The 21,359-nt window shown below is 37.7% G+C and overlaps 1 protein-coding gene across 2 annotated transcripts in view; it reads left to right on the top strand.

Moving 5' to 3' along the window:
- wdr17 (WD repeat domain 17) overlaps window positions 1–16,508 on the top strand; it is a 28,995-nt gene extending 12,487 nt beyond the window's left edge. Inside the window, exons 13-29 of one of the 2 annotated variants that reach the window (XM_036574886.1) lie at window positions 254–403; window positions 1,201–1,331; window positions 1,444–1,569; window positions 3,155–3,310; window positions 4,171–4,235; window positions 5,364–5,496; window positions 6,407–6,498; window positions 7,188–7,287; window positions 7,886–8,025; window positions 8,355–8,375; window positions 9,559–9,670; window positions 12,173–12,314; window positions 12,479–12,581; window positions 12,713–12,814; window positions 13,592–13,690; window positions 15,255–15,438; window positions 16,230–16,508. In XM_036574886.1, coding sequence (XP_036430779.1) covers window positions 254–403; window positions 1,201–1,331; window positions 1,444–1,569; window positions 3,155–3,310; window positions 4,171–4,235; window positions 5,364–5,496; window positions 6,407–6,498; window positions 7,188–7,287; window positions 7,886–8,025; window positions 8,355–8,375; window positions 9,559–9,670; window positions 12,173–12,314; window positions 12,479–12,581; window positions 12,713–12,814; window positions 13,592–13,690; window positions 15,255–15,438; window positions 16,230–16,349 — 1,976 coding nt within the window. In that variant the 3' untranslated portion in view covers window positions 16,350–16,508. The remainder of the gene's footprint in view (window positions 1–253; window positions 404–1,200; window positions 1,332–1,443; window positions 1,570–3,154; window positions 3,311–4,170; window positions 4,236–5,363; window positions 5,497–6,406; window positions 6,499–7,187; window positions 7,288–7,885; window positions 8,026–8,354; window positions 8,376–9,558; window positions 9,671–12,172; window positions 12,315–12,478; window positions 12,582–12,712; window positions 12,815–13,591; window positions 13,691–15,254; window positions 15,439–16,229) is intronic. The other variant, XM_036574887.1, reaches the window with a different exon arrangement.
- The last annotated feature ends 4,851 nt before the right edge of the window (window positions 16,509–21,359 follow it).

Raw genomic sequence — 21,359 nt, 5'->3', positions numbered from 1 at the left:
TGTGTTAATGTGTTAATATGCTGGCCAAAGTTGCTCATTTACCTGGAATTTCTTAGTAGATAAGTCGTTAAATTAGCCACCCCCACAGGCACAAAGTGTTGGTGGTAATTAGTAATGAAATCACTTTCTTCCTTACCCCAGTTGTAGCTGATCAAGATTTGTTTGGTGTCTGAAATTTGCTTGTTTAGTTTTTTCACCAGAGCTTCGAAGCTACTCTAGCAAACGTCTCAAACCAAGTAATTTGTGTGAGCAGGTCTGACGTGCCATCCCAGTCGCCCCTTCACAATGGCCTCCTGCTCAAGAGACTCCACCGTCCGGCTTTGGTCCCTAACACCTCTCATCGCTCCACTGCTTGTCAACATCCTCACTGACCACAGCTGGGATGACATCATAGGAAACACCGGTAAGCCATTATTTCAAAAAGAACCAAATGTATGAAATAAACATGAACTCACATGACACTTTCTTTGAGAGGTGAGAATCCAAAGAGCCCAATAGGATGATGAGAATTTCTGGGGCAATTGCTGTGCTTAGAATAGCCAACCACTTCACATAATATCTGCTTAAAAACTGACCAAGGATGAATGTGGTAGGAAATGTGCATTACCAGTGTTGTCAAGCAATTGCCAGTCACTGTTAAATTGTATTAGTCTCAGTAATGGTTTAGAGGATCATACACTGTCAGAAAAAAGGGTGCTGTACAGGTACACTGTGGCATATCAGGATACAAACAATGTAAATGTACTTTAAGGTCCAGTTGTGTGCCTCAGGGGGTGCCCAATTTCTGTCCTGGGGACCACATGTTCTGCATGTTTTTGTGCACATTTTGGACTAACACCTGAAATGCTTATTAATTAGTTAAGGAGCTGAATCAAGTGTGCTAAATGAGGGTAAGCATAAAAATCTGCTTAGTCTGCGAAAATGAGTATACTAGATCCAAAAAAAATACACTAGGTCCACTGTCCCAGGGAAAAGATGCATATTTGTACCTTACATATCTAACATTAAAAAAAGTATAATAAGAATAAAGTATAGTTATAGGCCTTAAATAAAGGTACTAAAGACTTATGTGAGGACCACCACCCCAGTGACAGTTTCATACCTTTGTTTCTGAGAGAGTAGGTTAATATGGCAGCATATTTTATATGATAGAATATTGCACTTTTGAGCTTCATTGTGGTGTGTGTTCTCTGTGTGTAGATCGGGCGATGGTCCCTGGTGCTCCTCCTCTCCTCTGTGGAAAAGTCTCCAGAGACATCAAGCAGGAGTTGGACAAACTCTCCAGTGACGTTTGCACAAAGAAGCTCCGCTGGTTCTCCGAATGCTTCTCGGTCAGTAAAGCTAAACAGAGCACAGTTATGAAGCCTCTGAGCACCGGAGCCAAGCACTGATGCATTTTGTGGAATTGCGTGGGAGAGTTTGTGAGATGTCATGTGTTTGTAGCCTCCAGGAGGGAGCCATAACCTGTGGGATTTGGTGGCTGTGATAAATGGGCAAGACGACAGCCTGCTGCCTCAAAACTATGGCCAGGGTATCATGCATATGAAACACCTTGTACGCTTCAAAACGGTATGTGTATTATTAGATATTATAAACTAGATTCCAGATGGCTATTCAATAATATCCTGTAGTTATGTATTTATAGTAGGACTATCTGCCTCAAGATTTATTCTGCACTTTATAAAAACAAAGGCAATCTGGATACTAATTTTAATATAAATTCATATGGAGTCATAATTACCACACATTTGTGGTAAATCTGTGGTAATTATAAACTGATTTATGGGTGACATGAGTGATAATACAGTACCATGCCAGCAAAACACTACATAACAATAGAAAAAATACAAATAAATACAATGAAAATCATGAACAGCACACTTGATTTAATTAAAGAAGGATTGGATGATACTGGATGATAACTCAAAATACTGAACTTCCTCAATGAAAGATTTGGAAATGGTTGAGCTAACAAACTTTAAAGCCAGGCGTACACTGTGCGATTTTAGCCCGATTTTAAGCCCGATTTTAAGCCCGGTTTGGTCGGAGCTGACTGAATTTCATGATCGGGCCAAATTTCAGCTTTATCGGCCGTCGTTTGCCATGCAGTGTGAGAGGGGAAACGATGCCCAATTAACTGCCCAAACGAGCTCCGATTAATGAGTTGGACGACTGGATGGATTTCTGACCCTGTCAGAAATTTTGGTCGCTTGTCTCATAGTCGGAGTAGCCTCATGAACCGATTTCTCAAAGTCGCACCCAAAACCACATACAATCACAACCACCGCTCCTGCACGGAGGCAAAAGTCCACATTTGCGGCACCAGTGTCCGTTGAATTGAGAGGTTTAAATATATAGACCACCTGTGCTTCAGTGCACAGTGTGGCACAAGTTAGCAAAGCTGTTGTAGCACGGTTTGTCAATGGCTGAATCTGGCTTCTACACCAAAACAGTGCACTGTTTGTACAGTATGGAACTGTGCACACATGGCTGAATCTCAGAAGGCTATTTATTAGACATGTGATGCACTTTATGGGTGCAGAAGTATTTAATTATTGCAACTATTTTATTATGAAGTGCACTATGTAGGGAGAGGGAGTCATTTGAGATTCAGCCAGTGTTTTGATCCGGACATCGGAGGCGCAGCATGCTGTTTTGAATGAAACAGCTTTATTGGTAATTATCTGCAGACAAAGCTGTCTGTAAGGGCCGCATTTCACGTGTCATGTCAGTCGGACAGAGTGTTTTCGTACAGTGTGAACGTATAAATCACAGGCTTTGGCCATACATGATGGGCGATTCAAACAGTGTGAGTTGACACCAAAGAAGAAGATTTCTAAAATCGCAGTGTATGCCTGGCTTAGCACATGAAAATCACAATATGTTGTTTATTTGTTTTTATTGCAAAGTTAGAGTTTTTAACAAGTAAATACTTACTGCCCAGATAAATAGATTTACATATTTCACTTATTTTCACTTAGAAAATCAATGAAGTAAGCAGTCTGACATGTTAACATGCGAAGACTGTAGCTTTTAATGAATAGTAGAACAGAAACCGTATGTCCATATGTATGAGATATGTATGAGTGCTAGCTTTAAGCTTGTTCATTATTGTACATATTATTCTGCTACAGTATCTCTCTCTCGTTTCCAGTCTGAAGCCCAAGAGCTGACCATAGTGAAAATGTCGAAGTTTGGGGGAGGGATTGGAGCACCCAGTAAAGAGGAGAGACTAAAGGCTGCAGCTGAAATCCACCTGAGATTGGGCCAGATCCAGAGATACTGTGAACTAATGGTGGAACTGGGAGAGGTACTTAACATACTGGACATTTAAAATTTGTCCATGTACACTTGAGTTGCAGAGCCATGGCACTGCATAGTTTTGTGGCTGTCGTAAGAAAACACTGTAACTCCATTTGTTCATTTTTAAATTACATTAACCCTGTAAGGCTGATGCAAAATGTAGCTGTTTCTGCTGTTTATTCTGCTCTTTTCCGTTAATCATATGACTTCTTAACACTGTAACACTCATTTATTTGATATGTAAAAAACGTGAGGTTAGATTTTTATTCAGTTCTACATACTGCATTATTGAACAAGAAAACACATTAATAGCAATAGTCGCATATCAGTCATATTTAATTGTTACTCTAATGAAACAAATGAATAATTAGCTCTTACTATTCCGAACCGCACTCTGAATAAGATGAAAAACACACAAGAAAAACACAGTGCATCCAACAATAAAGACTGCATCTTTAACATAGTGATAAAAAACATTTTAGCACGTAGAAAGCACTGTAACTCCTTTTATGGCAGATTTAAACAGCTTTAAAGGGCCATTGTTAAATTCTCCAAATAGATTGCAGGTGAGGTGCTGGGTTTGACAAGTTCTTTCTAACTCTTATAATGTTATTAAGATACCATATTGTCTTACAACAGCAAAGGTTTAGTTATTTTTTCCCTTTTATGATATACCTGATGGGACTCAAATTGGTGTTAATTATATTGTGAGTTGAATCTGTTGTACTAAAGGGGGGCTCTAGGACTGAAGTTTGAGGACCATAGTGTGATGGCAGAGACTCTTATTGGTCTGAAATGATGTGCTTGGATCTGTCGTGTCTTAGTACCTGCAGTTCTTTAAATCTTCTTCATTTTACTTTTTTTCAGTGGGAGAAGGCATTGTCTGTGGCGCCTGGAGTGTCCATGAAATACTGGAAGAAACTGATGCAAAGGTGTTTTCCAGAATACCAAGTACCTACACTCACTGCCAGCCACTCTATTAGAAACTCCTCCCATATGTCTTATAGCTCCACCTTGCTGGTATACAAGAAGAGACTGTAGAGCATCTGCTGGTGCACAGTTTTTGTGAGCCATCCTCTAGGCATTTATCAGTGGTCAGTTTCTGACCACAGAGCTGCTCTTGGCTGATCAACCTAGCAGTGATATTGATGTGTGTAAAAGCCCCAGTGACACCACTGTGTCTGATACATTTGTACCAGCACCACACACACTATCATGTAATATGATAGTGGTTTTGAACAGTTGTACACACATAATTTCATGTTTTTCATTAAAACACAAAAAGTGAAGTACAGAAAATATTTGTTTTGGCCATGAACATTCTTAGGGTCAGACATTTTCAGACTTTTCAGATTTTCAGACGTTGTGACACATTTACTTCAAAACAATGGGATCTAACTGCTCACTATGTGGCCATGTGAGACAGGGATGCAGTCTCACTTTCTGCTATTAAATGCAGGCATGTGGCTAAAATAGGGCTCCACCTCTGCAGTAAAACTCTATTTGTTTTGGTAGTGACATCAAAACATGACACAGCATTTTTTGAAGAAAGTTTTTTTCAACTTCAAATGAAATTAAAAATATCTTAAAAGAAAACACAAGAAATTAAGCATTATTTTCACAAGTTGAAATTTAAGGTTTGAAACAGTCACCATCCAATAGAAAATACCTTGCAAATGATGATTTTGTATATTTACTTAGCATATTACTATCTCAATTAATGCCTTGTGATTAAATAGATCATAACAGAATCCTAGGTCTGAATACTTATTTGTATTTTTTTATAGTATTTTTTTCTTACTGTGGGACCACAGTTTGAACTAATTCATATAGTAGATCTGTAAGGTAGGTGGAGCTCATAAAGTGGACACTGAATGTACAGTTAGTTTCTGAAAATTTTTCCCAGCTCACTTTGCCTTATTCAGCAGGGCCCTGTTTAGCTTTTTGAGCTTATACAAAAAACTATTTACAAAGTGCAGGAAAATTTTAAATAGTGAATACACAATTTTATTATAGAGCTTGATACATCTTCAAAGCATGAATATTTTTTAATTATGCAGGAGAGCAGATCAGCTGATGCAGGAGGGCAATGATGATGTCATCCCATACTGCATCGCCACTGGCGACGTGAAGAAGCTGGTGAATTTCTTCACTTCCAGAGGCCAGCTGAAAGAGGCTCTTCTGGTGGCACAGGTACTTGCACACCTGAATCCAGGTACATGGGGCAAAAGTCAAAGACCACCTTTTATTATTTGATTTCCATTCAAATCAACCATTAAGTACAAGGAAATCATTTTCAGGAGATATTTCTGAGGATTAGTTATAAGATAATCAACTTGCATAAGGAAGTAGAAAGTCAAAGGAAAATGAAAAAAAGGTGTGCAAAAAATTATTAAAACAACCGTGCAAGACCTGGTAGACCACCAAAGTGTCACCTTCAAATAAAAGTACTTGTTTCAGATCTGAAAAAGTCCACAGGTGTTTCTGTTTATCCTGCCACTGTGAGACTCAGGGGGTCAAACAAAGAAGCTGCTGGTTTTCCCAGAACAATGCGCTGACCACCCCAGAGCCCAGACCTCAACATCACTGAATGTGTTTAGGATTGTAATGTGTGTAATTGTGATGCAACCAGCTAGACTGAACTTCGGTGTGAAAAAATATCCCTGCAGTTCTTTGTGAAACTGAAAGCAAATCTCCTGAGAAGACTGTAAGCTGTAAAAAAAGACAAAGGGTTGAAACACGAAATACTAAAGCAATTGATTTTATTTAGATGTCTAGGCTTTGGTGTAATTTTCTGTTTAATAAATGTGTTCTGCTTTTTTCCTGATGTTGAAAAATGAATAATTTGCACTAAATTGGCATTTTGGCTAGAAGTTAAATACATGAAAGGTTTTGTCTTTGACTTTTGCACAATACTGTATTCTGTTCACGTGCTGGGATACATTGACAGCATGTTGCAATATATTTATTTTTATACTGAGATTGAGATTGTCCAGGTTAATGTCAGTTGAAGCTGAAACATAAAACAAAGTTGAAGGTGAAACATTTTACTGTGTTGTTGCATGACTAAATTTGCGTGTGTATGTGTGTGTGTTTCGATCAGGGAGCTTGTGAAGGGAACATCCATGGACCTCAGATTTTCTCCATCAACCACTCTGCAGGCCCAGACAACGATAACATTGAGACATATACTGGGTTAGTGCGCACACACACACACACACACACACACACACACACACACACACACACACACACACACACACTCACACACTCTTAAAGTAGCTTCACTGAATGTGTGGTACTACAGTCATCTATGTTACCACGTTACTTATCAAATACAAAATAAATGACAAAGTCTGCACAAGCAAATCATGACTAACAGAGTGCATAGGCGGCAGCATGTGTGTATTTATGTAGGTTAATACAACAGTCAGCATCATCACATACAGAGAATTAATGGCCTAGAAAAATAGTCAGAAGGCCTGTAACCTGGAAAATTAACAGTAGATTATAAGTAAAATGTTGGAGATACATACAAATGCAAATTATTGTCTCTAGACACGCTTAATAAATAAATAAATAATCATATTCATTTAGATATGAAAGTTAAGTTAGATCAGCTGTCTTTCTCTGAGAACTAATATTTGTTGGGAAAAATTATCAGACAAAAAATAATCATACAATTATTGTACTCTTTTCCTCTCTGTCTGTCTCCCTGTCTGTCTGTTTCTCTCTTTATCTCTCTCTCTCTCTCTCTCTCTGTGTCTCTCTCTCGTTCTCCCTCTGTCTCTTTCTGCTTCTATCTCTCTTTCTGTGCCTGTCTGTCTCTATCTCTCTGTCTATTTCTCTTGTCTTTCTCTATCTCACTCTCTCTCCCTCTCCAGGCTGTTACATGGAGTGTGTAAAGAACTGGCAGAGTGGTATTTTCAGGATGGACGTGCAGTACTGGCCGCCTGCTGTCATCTGGCAGTGGATAACACAGAGGTAAAAGAACCGCACTAAGACAAGCTTCTTTTCATACCGATGTGAAAAGTATTTTGTTTGTTTGAAAAATAAGCCTTAATTGTGAATATTATTAGCTGGTTTCATGGACCTAGATTCATAATAAGCCTGGACTAGACTTGATTCGTATGTGGAAAACCAGCTGAAAATGTAACATTACAACATATTAATATATGGATATATAGTAAGGATTTACAATGAAATCAGAATCACATTGGTATTGGCAGATAATTGTTAAAAGACTGGATGATTGTGCTAAAATCTCCATGTTATTCATGGTACTGCATTAGTAATCGTTTACAAATCCGTTACACTGCTCTGTAATGCTAATCCAGGATTTGGTTCCAGTTTTTATGTATCAGCTTCAGCATCAACAGATACATGCATGAAAAATATCAGATATCGCCGTCAGCCCAGGATTTCCATATCAGTGTATCCCTGATATTTAGCAAAAAGAACTCAATAAAGTGCCTTCTTACATTTTAACTGCTCAATCAGAAGTGTTAGTTATTATTAATATTGAAGTAAATTTTGGGATAGGGATTTGAAACAGTGTTTGTGTGTGTGTGTGTGTGTGTAGCTGGCGATGGCAAGTCTGATCAGAGGCAATGAGCTGGAGCTGGCGGTGTGTGTGGGGACAGTGCTGGGAGAATCAGCCAGCCAGGCCACTCACTATGTCCTGGAACTGCTGGCCAGGAAATACATGACCACAGCCACATGGTGAGAGTGACTAGAGTCTGTTAAACACTTTGATTTTCTATCCAGCTTACTAGCTCTACATACATATGTATATATATGTATATATACTTGATTCATTGCCAGCAATTTTTTAGTATTGGTGTTATCAAATAGGTGTTGCAGTCTTAACACCATTTTTTTACAACGGACATCATCCCAGAACAGCTTTACAGATCTTACACAGACTTTGTCATCACACCTTTAATGTTTTCCACAGTTGTTTTTAAAATCATCATAGTCTCTGTTTTTTGTTTTTGTTGCTGTGGCTTGAAGCTCACCTGTTGTGTTTTATCATCTCCATCTGTCTCTAGCTTTCCATTTGTCGGAAACAGGTATTCTGCTTTCACCAAATGTTTTGGTTTTATTGTTGTCTGCAAGCAACATCATTACCTACATAGGCTACAACTTACAATGAATTGATACTTCACCTATTAATGTCTATATCTGAAATTTTAAATTTCCTTCAGTCTATATTTTCTCTGTGCTTGTCTGAAGTCAAAATGATCAAACCATATAGCTAGAAAGAAAAGAAAAAGAAACAAAATTTCTATTTATTGGCTGAGTTTAACATATTGGGGGAAAACAATTTACTTGTGCCATAACTTTTGTACTGAGCCCCTAAATGGCTGTGGTTAAAAGTTAATGACATTACGTTCCCTCGCAAAGGTTTTGCATTCTCTTGCAAAAAATTATGCATTTTGCATTACAATGCAAAAGCTTTGCAATGCAAATTTGCTTGCAAAAGCTGTGCTTTGCTTAAGCTCAGACATGGAGCAGCTCATTGAATTTTATGTTGATCTTGGATTGAAATATAAAGACATAGTGTCACTTCTCAAAATCAAACATGATTATGCTATTAGTGAGCGCAAACTGAAACTGAAGCTCTAATGGAGGCAGTGTCGCTGGGCACCTCTGGTCCTACGTTTGCTTGCTGTCTGATGAGCATATATTTTGCGAGGGAATAAAAAACATTTGCAAGGGAATGCAATGTCATTAACTTTTTTTTTTAACCACTTTTGCACAGAGCACATTTTATGTTTTATTTTTTCCCCTAATGTGTTTAATTCAGCAAATACACTGTAAATGTGTATTACAATGTGCTGAACTGTGTTCTCTGTATAAGATATGTTAACTTATTTTGACTTATAAAATCAACAAAACATATAATATGACTAAATACTAACAATAAAAAGTCTTAATTTCTTAGTAAATAAATGTAAATTAATTTAAAATATGTATTGTTAGACATTCCTCCAAGGTATAACTGTACGAAACCTTTTGAATAAAGGCTTATCAGAACAAATTCTGCAGCATGTCCTTATCATAATAAAATTCTTAGACATGGAAATGTTAATTTCATTAAAAATAATAGATCAATTTCAGGTATAAACTGATTTATTACAGTTGATAAAGCAGTTGCTGTAATTATGTAATTGTGTAATGAATTTCCAATAGTATACAGCCTCTCTTTCCTAATTTGTGTGTTCTCGCTCTCTCGTGCTTTCTGCTCCCCAGGGACCTGGCTGTCAGGCTGCTGCAGATGATTCCTGATAATGAGATCCTTTTAGCCAAACTGTGTGCCTTCTACCCTGGCAGCTCCGCTGAAATCAACGACCTGCACGAAAAGGTGACCGCTTTACATGACACTGCATATAGCAAATCTCACAAAGAAAGGCATAATTTGTACTTTTCCTCTTAGTTGGTTTCAAACTTCAAATCTTAGCTAAAAGCAATGTAAACATTTTTCATTAGCTCTGAAATTAGCCTGGACTCAGGTTTACACTTTATTCTATAGTTTAGAATCATTTGTAATATTAATATATATTTTTTAAATACAAAAATAACAAATATTACAATATTTAAATATAGATTTACTGGACACCAATATATATTTTAGATGTTTTTGCGACATTTTAGGTATTTAAGGAACAACACAAAGTTATTAAATAATAAATAATATACTATAATTCTCCACTGATAGTCATTTTTATCAATAATTTGCCTCAAGATTTGATCACCACAATTTAAACATGAGTCATTCTGGATTTTAATTTTATTTTAATTTAATTCTAGAAATGAATTGTATTAGAACTTCATTCTGGATATTAATTGTATTATTAACTTAGACCAATGAGCCAAAACATTATGACCACTCAGAGATGATGCAAATAATGTTGATTATCTTGTAACAACAGCACATGTCAAGATCTGGGATATATTAGATGGTAAAATAACTAATGGAAGAGCTACTGTGGCACAAGTCACAGAAACTTTAATGATAGCTAAAGGAGGAGTGTATCACTCTGCTGTGTACGAGGCTGGATAGCTGCAGACTGGTCGAGTGCCAAAGCTTACCCTTGTCCGCCATCAAAAGCCCCTACAATGGACATAGATGTGTCACAACTGGATCTTTGAGCAGAAGAAGTTTGCCTGATCCGACGAGTCCCATTTTCTTTTACATCAGTGGATAACTGGGTACGTGTGTGCTGTTTAACTGAGAAAGTGATGGCACCAGGATGCACTGTAAGAAGAACACATGCTGGTAGGGAGAGTGTGATGCTCTGGGGAACCCTTGGTCCAGGCATTCATGTGGATGCCAATTTGTCATGTGTCACCTACCTAAACATTGTTGTGGATCAGGTCATGGCAACAGTATTCCCTGATGGCCTCTTTTAGCAGGATAATGCACTCTGCCACACTGCACACATTGTTTAGGAATGGTTTGAAAAACATGCTGAACAGTTAAAGGTGTTGCCCTGGACTCCAAATTCCCCTGGTCTCCATCCGATCAAGCATCTGTGGGATGTGCCGGAATAATATGGCCAATCTGAGGCGGCTACACTTCGCAATGTACAGGACTTAAAGGACTTGCTGCTAATGTCTTGGTGCCAGATACTACAGGGTATCTTCACAGGAGTCCATGTCCCAGCAGGTCAGAGCTATTTTGTCAGCACACTGAGAACCAAAAGCACATTAGGCAGGTGCTCATAATGTTTTGGCTCATCACTGTAATTACTCATGTTTTTAGCCTTTTTTAGTAAATTTAGAATCATTTGCAGTTCTGTCATACATTCATCATTCTGGACACATCTTCATTTTATTTTACAGCTTCCTTATTGACTAATTGGAAAGCTGTGAATTGTGTAAGGCTAGCATATTAGAATAATATTACATATTTATCTGTTGTCATATAGAAAACATTTTGAATTATAGCATTTTTGAAACCAAAAGTGTCAGCCAGTATAATCCATTAAATAAATCTGTTTGCTTTCTAATTTCTAATTGAAAATTGCTGATTGCTTGCAATTTTGTTTGAATGGGGTGGCACCACAGATGTGTTGGTTAAAAAAAAACAAAAACAAAACAAAATGTGCTAGTTGAACTGCAGTTGACTGACAAATGACAAAATTCTCTGACTGATAAAAGACAGCTGGTCCACTGACCTACTGACTAACTAAAACTTTCAACGCTGCATATAGCAAATCTCTTTTTCCAAGCAAGCCAATTGCCTATTTTTTATTGAAGGGTGGACATCCTTTGTAAACAGATAACATATTGAGTGTTATGAGCTTTCCCATTCATTTTCCACCCAGTGACCTGTCTCCTCCTTTATAATGTCTCTAGTGGTAATAACTGTGCTCCTTTATAATGTCTCTGGTTCTGCTCAGACAGTAAATTTTGCTAGCTGTCATCTCTGAAGAACATCATATCTTACTTTTGCAGGGTAGCAGTTAGAAATACTGGAATATTTAACCAATGTCACATAGTGCCTTAGTTTGTATATTGCAAAAAAACTTTTTTCACTGGATTATTGAGCTGCAGCTTCTCTCACTAAACACAAACTCATGAAGGTTTTGTTCTTTGGTAAGTGTCCCATTCCCTCAGCTGAAATGGAGATTTTGATTGGTTCTCCAATCGAAGTTTAGCTGTCTATCTGTTCATACCATAGCAGTCCATATAGTTTAGGAAGAGCAAAAATTTTTACCAATGTAAGCATTCAGAACTCAGTCAAAATTTGATGGGGCATCATCCCAGTACTTTGAAAAGTGGTTCTTCATATGTCCATGCTTCCTGCACCCCTGTGTATGAAAACTGTTTTTTGTTGTTGCTGTTGTTGTTGTTTCATTAGTGTGGTTTGCCAAGCTTGGAGGAGTGTAAAGAGCTGGCAGAGGCAGCGCAGGATGAGGAAGAAATCCTCCAGGCAGTGAAGTATTACCTGCTCAGCCCCGAACCAGAAAAAGCCCTGCCTATTGGAATCACATTTGTCAAAGGTGTTTATATGTGTTTGTGAGTGTCAGAAAGTGTGTGTGTGTATCACTTGGTTTTGTGGACAGTGGGTATACATACAGTATTTCGTTACATTGATTGAGCACAGGAAGTTTCCACAGGGTTTATCTAGTTTTCTCAGACAAAGGATTTTTCCGCATCCACACAGAGCAGTTGAGCTGTCCTGATTGGACTGTGGACTCAGTCTTTCCAACTCTGGACCTCTTGAGCTACATCAGGACTGACCGGCTCATTCTGACCAAGTGCAGCGAGTAAGTGAGTTTACAGTGCTGCCCAAGATCCTCATGAAAATAAATCAACAAAAAATATCAGTATTTTCAAGGCAGGACATTCCCTGCAATTTAACACTAGCACTCATATTTATCCATGTGTATTTTCTCAGGGACCGGAACGAGCTGCTGATTCTCTGTGGCTATATCGGAGCATTGCTTGCCATTGGACGGCAATACTCCAGCATAGTGCCGGCACTGTATGAATATACGAGGTAATGGTCAAAGTATTAATCAACAGCTTTAATTTCATTTTCAAAATATTTTAAATGTTTTCTGGCATAATTCAATCAGTAAGATGTGAAGTCATTCAGACTGGTTTGATGTGAAATGGTTAATTGTAGAGAAACAGACATAGATTTCATTACAGTGGTGGGGTCACAATGTTTGCAACACAAGTATATTAATTTACTACCCAGAACAACTACATGTTTTTGTATATAATGTTGATAATGGTAAACTTGTGCTAAATAAGTTTTTGTTGGGTACCTTTTTGCCTCAGAACACACTGCATGTACCTCTTCACTATGAATGGCTTTAAAAAATACAGTTTAGGTCAAAAGCTTATCTCAAAACTATCCTATGTTTAAACTATTGAAGTCTGACAGTGATGCGTATTCTTAACCATGTCTTGTAATAACCTTCTTTAAAGTAGATTTAATACACATTCTTTAGACTCATTCTGGTTCCCAGTGCAAAAGTTTGTAAACATCAAGTTTCCACAGTTTCTCTAAAATTTCACTTTGCACCACTCTGTTTATATCTTGCAGAAATTTTGAATTCCCCTTTAAGATAAGAGCACTGGACTTAGATCAGATTCTCCCTATCTAGTTTGTCTCTAAGCAGACATCATATTGGGAGGATGAGCATTTCAGAAACATAACCTCTTCCTCACCCTCTGTCTGTCACTTGCTTGCTGCTGTTTCTTTCGCTTGCTCTCCTTGTTTGTGACACACTGTCTATCTCTCTCTCTCTCACTCTCTCTCTCTCAGTCAGTTGCTAAAACGGAGGGAAGTGGCTGTTCCTCTGCAGATTGAACAGCTATCAGTGGAGCTGGAGGCCTGGAGAGCCTGCACACACTCACTCAACAAGTCAGTCTCTCTTTCTCTCTCTCTTTCGCACACACACACACACACACACACACACACACACACACACACATGCATGAACGTATGCACGATAATAACCTCTCAAGCACTATATTTCTGTACATTAAGACATTGAGTCTCATAATCCAGTCCAATCTACACTCTTAGCAAAAAAGGTTCTATATAGTGTTTAGTAACAAAAAAATGTTCTTTTACTTGTAACAATACTGGAACCCTTTTTGACACTTTATAGCTGTGGTTCCCCAACCGTTTTACACTCCCAAACCCAATCAGACCTCCTGACGTGTGTCTTACTCCATACACACACAAATACGCATATTGTCATTGTGCACATCGTCGCTGTCCAAAAAACAAGGATCTCATTTTTCCCAGTTTTGCTTTTCTGTATCTTTTGAGCTCAGCAGCTGCCCTTTTTATTGCTTGAAAATTTCATGATAAATGAACCGATAAAAATGCTTTAAATTTGCTTGGAATAAAATCTCTTGATCTTACATTAAAAGTTAAGAAAGTTTTTGCTTTCTCCTGTAAAGTTACCATTTTAGAGATACTTGTTTTTTTTTGGACAGCGACACTATTTAAGATATTTAGCTTTGTGAAATCAATCCCCCTTAAAATATCAAACATGTTTATGATGCAATGACATTATACCAGATATGGTGAACAATACTGAATAAATAATGTAAGGTTTGTAGTATAGGCGTGGTTCACTGTGGAGTGCGGGTCAAAACACAAGGAAGAGAAAAGGGAGTGAAATTTTTTCATTTGCAGTCATAAAAGAGGTGCTCAGGCAGTGGTCAATATGAGGGCACTTTAATTGCTGAGGTATTTTACTTGCTTAAAATGAACAGTGAATATAAAATTGAACATGTGCCATGCATCACAGTAATGTCATACTTTTAGTCTTTCAACGGTTTTAGTTTCGAACCTCTAAAAGTAATGTAGCTGCTGTGTCTGTCGGCATGTTATTGTGCAGCAAACCTGGTATATGAGTAGACTAGTGAATGTTTTATGCCATTTCATCTGAGTTTAGATCATAGTGGGGGGGCATGATTCTCATCTGACTTTAGATTGTAGTCAGGGGCATGGATCTCATCTGATTTTAGATCGTAGTGGAGCACCGGTTGGCTGTAGTGTTAGCGTTAGGTTAGTAGCTAATCTGAAGCAGCCACTGCTACTCAAGCACAGTGACCAAAAGATTTCTCTTGGCTATTTTTGAATAATCACACGTTTTCATATGTACACCTCTGTGAGCTGCTATTTTTTTGTGCTACTGTTTTTAGCACCAGCGAACCACTTTGTTATGCTTGTGTATTACAATAGAGTAATATTAGGCAAAAAGCCATTTTTTAATCTCCACAGCCAACCAAATATCTGTCTTACAGGTACTTGAGAATATAAAAATGAGTCAGAATACCTAAGAATACCTAACAGCCATGTACTGATAACTGTACCTTAATGCATACACTTGATTAGGTAATCCACAGAACAGAAATGCAGATTGGAAAGGTTTGAGCATGCTGTTCTAAAGACTGAATTTCCCACTCAGAGGAGCAGAGGAGACGCTTTACACTCCCCCGACGGAGGCGCAGAAGGCTGAATACAGCCAACTCCTGAGCCGAATGAGGGAGGAGCCTTTGAGGGGCCTACAGGGGCCTGACTACGTCACAGGCTCCAGCTTGCCTAGCCACTCCGACGTACAAATCTCTTGCTTTACAGGCCTCAGGATACAGGCAAGCCACATATACACACAAATCTTTGTTTTTGAGGTCCAGTGGGAAGAATTCTCACAACCCTCATCTGGTAATCCGACTTTTCCCAGACTTCAGTTCAAATTCAAATCTCACATACCTGATCAAGATCTATTAATAAAGTGTGGAGAATTGAAATGAACTGAACTGAAGAACTGAAGTCTGCAGAATAATTCATCTCCAAAATCAGAGATTGTGGTTCTTCACTGTGAGACCATTGATATACACCCCAGTATCACACAAACACCCCACTGTACATAAGATTGGTAAAATGGTCAAGTTTCTTTATTTTTTTTTAAAAAATGGTGGATTAACAATGCTCTAAAATAATTCTGGCTTAGTGTGGATCTACACCCAGTTCTTTTACATTTCAAATACAGTAAAATAGACATGGATAAACCTTGGGCTCTATTGTAAACAGTAGGCCTGGTGGCATCATCTTTAGTTCAGCATCAGTTGCAGAGATTCAGCAAGTTTGAGCTTCCAGCGTAATGGAAAATTTAAAATGAGAAGCTAGTGTAGTTTTTTTTTATACTTTTTGTATATGTCTGTGTAGTGTATAGTGTATAAGAATTACAGTCAGTGCTGTCATAAAATGGAAATGAATTAAATGTATTTATTTAGTAGTTCACTGGATTGTGTGGATAAAAAAATGAAGTTTGAAATACAGAATGTTCAAATCCAGCCCTAGCATCTACAGCTGTCTCAAGAAAGCCTTGCCTTGATGCCATAGTCAGACGTACTGACATGCTTTCATTTGCTCTTATTTAAAGGGTCCAGTGTTCTTCCTGGAGGACGGCAAGTCATCCATTTCACTCAATGATGCCTTGATGTGGGCCAAGGTGAACCCTTTCTCTCCGCTGGGGACAGGTATACGCATCAACCCCTTCTAAGCACACAGGCAACCACTTACGCACATACACACTCATGCTCACACACACACACAAATAAGAAGAGTGCAAACAGTATTCAGTCCAGTCAAGGACAAGGACATCAGCATTTAACATAGAGGCTTTGGACCTCTATTCTCTGAGAGAAAATGGACATCTGTGGAGAATAGAGGAGTGATATAAACTGTGATTCAGATAATGCTTTCTGAGGTTTTTCCATTGAATTACGTGCATTTTTTGGTGTGTGTATGCACTTACCACTATTTTAACTTCACCATTGATCCAAACGGAACCAGATGCCACTAGAAGTTTTTCGGGTGGACCTGATGTTGGAGTTGGTTTTTGCTTTCTTTGTTTTTTTTTTCTCAGAAGGCACATAAAGCTCATGGAGAGGATCTGAATGTGATTTTTTTTTCTTTCATGGTTGAAATGGGAGGGGTTTTTCTGCATGTGTGCTCGCTTGCTGCTTGGAGTAGATTTTTTGCTTTGTGTGGATTTAGATGAAGAATCTTTGCTTTAGCCATCAGCCAGCTTGGCTGTGGGTGTCTGTTCTGTGACGAGCCGTAGACACGCACTTTTTGTTTCAGTAGAACCACAAAACAAGCTTCAATATGTTGAAGGTTTCAGACAGCACACCGTTCTTATGATTTAAGAATGCTGCTTTTTATTCAGGGACTTTTATTTTAGGGTTATTTAGGAGTAGGCCTGGGTTAACTTCAAGGTATGAAATATGTCTGTATAACTTATTGTTTGTTGTATAGCTTATTATTATTATTATTATTCATATTATTTACTGAATGTGGTCGTTATTCAATTACAATCAAAACCTGTATCATACAATCGATGAGAACTTGGGCAATATGTTAAGATGCTGTAACTCAAAGAAAGATCTCACATCTAGGAAAAGTGACAATTGTAGTTTTGCTGATAGTCAGGTGTCTAGAGCGTGTGCCTTAAATTAGGAAACGAAACAAAACTGAACAATAACATCCGTATTAGCTTGGGTGGTACCTTAGACATGAATATCAGACATTTGTCTGATAGTGTAGCGTAATATAAATTGTTTAAAAAAATGTATGTAATGTCCTGCGTGGGAAGGGAACAACTCAAATTATTTGATATTGGTCCTATTGGTTGGGATTGGTACTATGTTCATCAAAATGCACTGTGAACTGTATTTATTTATCTATTTATTTGTATATTTCTGTTCTGTAATTTACATGTAATTCCACAGCTAAACAGGGTGTAGCTTACATTGTCCTCTGTCCATTAGCCACATACAGTAGTAGGAGCAGAAGATACAAATGTTTTCTCATTTTAACAATCTATTTATTTTTTATAATGACGTTATCTGTAAAATGTAAGAAAAGGAATGAATGAGGAAAAGAAAGTGCTTTTAGAATTGTGCTTGCCAGAAGTATGACAAAAAAAGCCAGCCGGCATTGGTTTGTGATCATAATTCAATGATTCTTATTAAAAATGATCTAGCAAACAGATTCTCCTACTCTTTCCACTGGTCTGACTTTTATTTCAGTGTGTTCTGAACAGTCATTAAGTTTTTCTCTCTGGCTATTCTTCACTTAAAAACCAGTCAAACAATTAGCAAATGGATTGTGAAGATTGCTTTGTTTGCCAAGTTGTTCCAAGTTGAATATCCTAAAACACTTTGGATCTACTGAAAAGAAAAGGACAACACAAACATAGATCAATACATATACAGTCACCATTCACTTTATTAAATATCCCTTGTACTTCCACACACTAGCTCCACCTGCTTTATAGGTCCACTATATAGGTATACAATTACAGTTAGTAGCCCCTCTGTTGCTGCACATGGTCAGTCTTGCACCCTCTACACTACAGGCGTCCAGTCTTATCCACAAAAGGACGGTGTGCCTGCAGGCTTTTTTAATTCCAACCATTCAAAACACCTTATATAACTATCAGTTGTTTGAAGACTCAGACCAACTATTTAAGCGTGCTTCTGCTTGATTAGAATTAAAACCTTAATCAAATGGTTTGGTAAAAAGTCATTTTTCCACAATTTCCCATTTGTAGTCGATCTGCCAAAGTGTCCAAATCTTGTTTCTTTATTTTAGCACTGAAGCTACGTCGCTAACAATGCCAACAGACCGTAGAGGTCAACAGTTACATATTATTTTCCTGTCTACATTCCCAAAATGTCTCTAAAACCACATCCAGATTTTTTATTATTTATTTATTTATTTACTTAATAAATTTATTAAGGTTGCACAAACTTGCAGATGTGATTTAGGACACAGTGTGACTTACTATGAACTATAAAAATGCATAAAACATAATTTTAGACAATGGTGTTACGTGATTTTCAACTCCCTGAAGGAGTTCACTTCACTTCATGTGCCTGCTTCTGACCACACAACCACCGTTGATCAGATATTATTGGGGTGGTTAACTGTTCTCAATATAGCAGTGAGTGGTCCACCACCCAGAAATATGCAGTCAGGAGCAGCTTTATAGTCATAAACTGATCATCAACAAAGAGCAAGATAGGGGGATTCAGACAGGGTTCCTCCAAGGCCACAGGTCTGCAGAGATTAGCATTTTCCCTCTTCTAACAGAATGAATTTAACTTATAAAGGCCTTGCATTAGTTGATAAGTTTTTAAAGTTGAATAAGGTGTGTGTGAGAGGAAGTCTATAGAGCTCTGGCCCTAAAGTAGCCCAGTTTGACACCCCTGGGCTAGAAATATTACATCAGTGTTTGGACTACAGTCTCTGTACAACAGCAAGGTGAAGCTACATTAGCAGAGTTTTAATGAGTGTGTAAACAAAATCAATTTTACTATCCAATGTTTTTTTAATTGTTGGTAGCAAATAATTTAATAATTTAAATAAAAAGCAGGGAGATCATGAAAGTTTCCCACATGACCTTTCTTTATTTCCATAGATATTTTTAGCATGCTATGTTTTTGCAAAATACTGTACAGTTGTGAGTATGCTACACTAGCTCAGCAGATTGAACGTATCACATTTTTACAGAGAAAACAGGACAGTGAAAGATGTGAAAACATTTACTTTCTGTCTGAAGTCTGCCTTCTGTAGTCTTGCACTGGAGCTATGCTGGTGTAGCTAACAAGCAATGGACGCTTATGTGCAAACTGCATGCCTAAAGCATTACGTACTTACCTTGTTTGACTTTCTTGTCTTAATTATATGGTTTGTGACAATATATGACATGCTGTCTGTATAATAAAAATTCTAAATTACATGGCATATCTAAATTAGTAGTATCCAAACCTGAAGTATGAATTTTGTTGTTACTTGTATCCAGCTGCACATAAAGTACGTCAATCAAAATAAAACAATGTCAACAAAAACAAATATTGTAATAAATAATATTTTATGGTTTATACGGTATGTGCTATACTTGAAAAAAAATATATTTTGTTTACCAGAAAAAAAAATCCTAGCAAAGGACATTCAATTATCCAAGATAGTAACACTATTTATGTGTTGAGTTGTAGTGTTAGTTGTTTTAATATTTCTCAGCCTGGTCTTCACCTTGATTTGTATTTGTACCCAAAGTGTCCATGGCAGGAAACCAAGGAGAAAGCCACTGCTCTCTTACACTCTTAAAAAAGATAGTACTTTAAGGGTTATTTAGTAAAGAAATGGTTGTATATAGAACCATGAACACTCAAAGAACCCTTTGTATGATTAAAGGGTTCTTCAGACTGATGGAGAATGTGCTGTAGATTGTTGCATACAGAATCTTTTTGAAAAGGGTTCTCTACAGCACCCCACAGGGTTGTTACAAGCTTGACATTGTCACAATAGAAGAACACTTTTGAGTGCTGTATAGAATAAGGTTCTGTATATAACCATCTACAGCACATTCTCCATCAGTCTGATGAAACCTTCAATGATGCAAGGAACACATTAATCATTCAAAGGGTTCGCTGACTGTTCATGGCTCTTTATAGAACCATTTTCTTCACTAAACACACTAAAGTGTAAGAAAACATCACCACGTGCCTTAAGTTTTCCAAAGAGTAATTTGACACTCCAATGGGAAAATGTTTTGTGGACTGAAGAAACTACGGTTGAATTGTTCTGGAACAACACACAGCACTACGTGTAGTGTAAAAAGGACACTGCATACCAACACGAAAATATCATCCCAATAGTGAAATATGGTGGCAGGAACGTCATGATTTGGGGCTGCTTTGCTGCCTCTAGTCCTGGATCGACTGCCATCATCAAAAATGAATTAAGTTTATCAAGGTATCCTACAAGATGCTCAGGGTGACTGTCCACTCTGACATAAGTATTAGTAGAAGCTGGGCGATGCTGCAGGACAATGATCTTAAACATCGATGTAAATCTACTACAGAATGGCTTCAATGGTTCTGGAGTGGCCAGATCAGAGCTGAGACCTTACCCCAGCAGAGTTGCTGCGCAATGATCTCAAGAGAGCCGTTCACACTAGACATCCGAAGAATATGACTGAGCTGAAACAGTTCTGTAAAAAAAGAATAGTCCAGTATTCCTCTCGAACGTTGTGTAGATCTGATCGCAACTATCAGAGGCGCTTGCTTGAGGTTACTGCAGCCAAAGGAGGTTCTACCAGTTATTAAATCCAAGGGTTCACTTACTTTTACAATAGCACTATGAATGTTTAATTAGTGTGCACAATAAAGAAATAAAGGATTATCTTTTTTTTGTCATTAGCTTTAGCTAATGTTTGTCTATACTTGTGACTTATACTTGTGACAGATCACCTTTTATGACCAATTAATGCAGAAAACTGAGTTTACTCACTTTTTCTGGCCACTGTATATTATAGTCTCCAGAGGACCCTGAAGTGCACCCCACAATAATTTAACTGCAAAAAGTAGCAGAGCTGTAGAGCTACATCACATATCATTATGTCAAAATCAGTGCTCACAGAAGTCATTGAGTATCAAGCTTGATAATTTCACATTTTCTGCATAATTAAGTCATTGAGATGTACAACCCCAATTCCAAAAAA

Source organism: Colossoma macropomum, unplaced genomic scaffold (genome assembly GCF_904425465.1).
Source record: "Colossoma macropomum unplaced genomic scaffold, Colossoma_macropomum, whole genome shotgun sequence".
In the NCBI taxonomy this organism is placed as follows: domain Eukaryota; kingdom Metazoa; phylum Chordata; class Actinopteri; order Characiformes; family Serrasalmidae; genus Colossoma; species Colossoma macropomum.
Note: the sequence above shows the minus strand (reverse complement) of the source record. Positions and strands in the feature narration are given on the sequence as shown.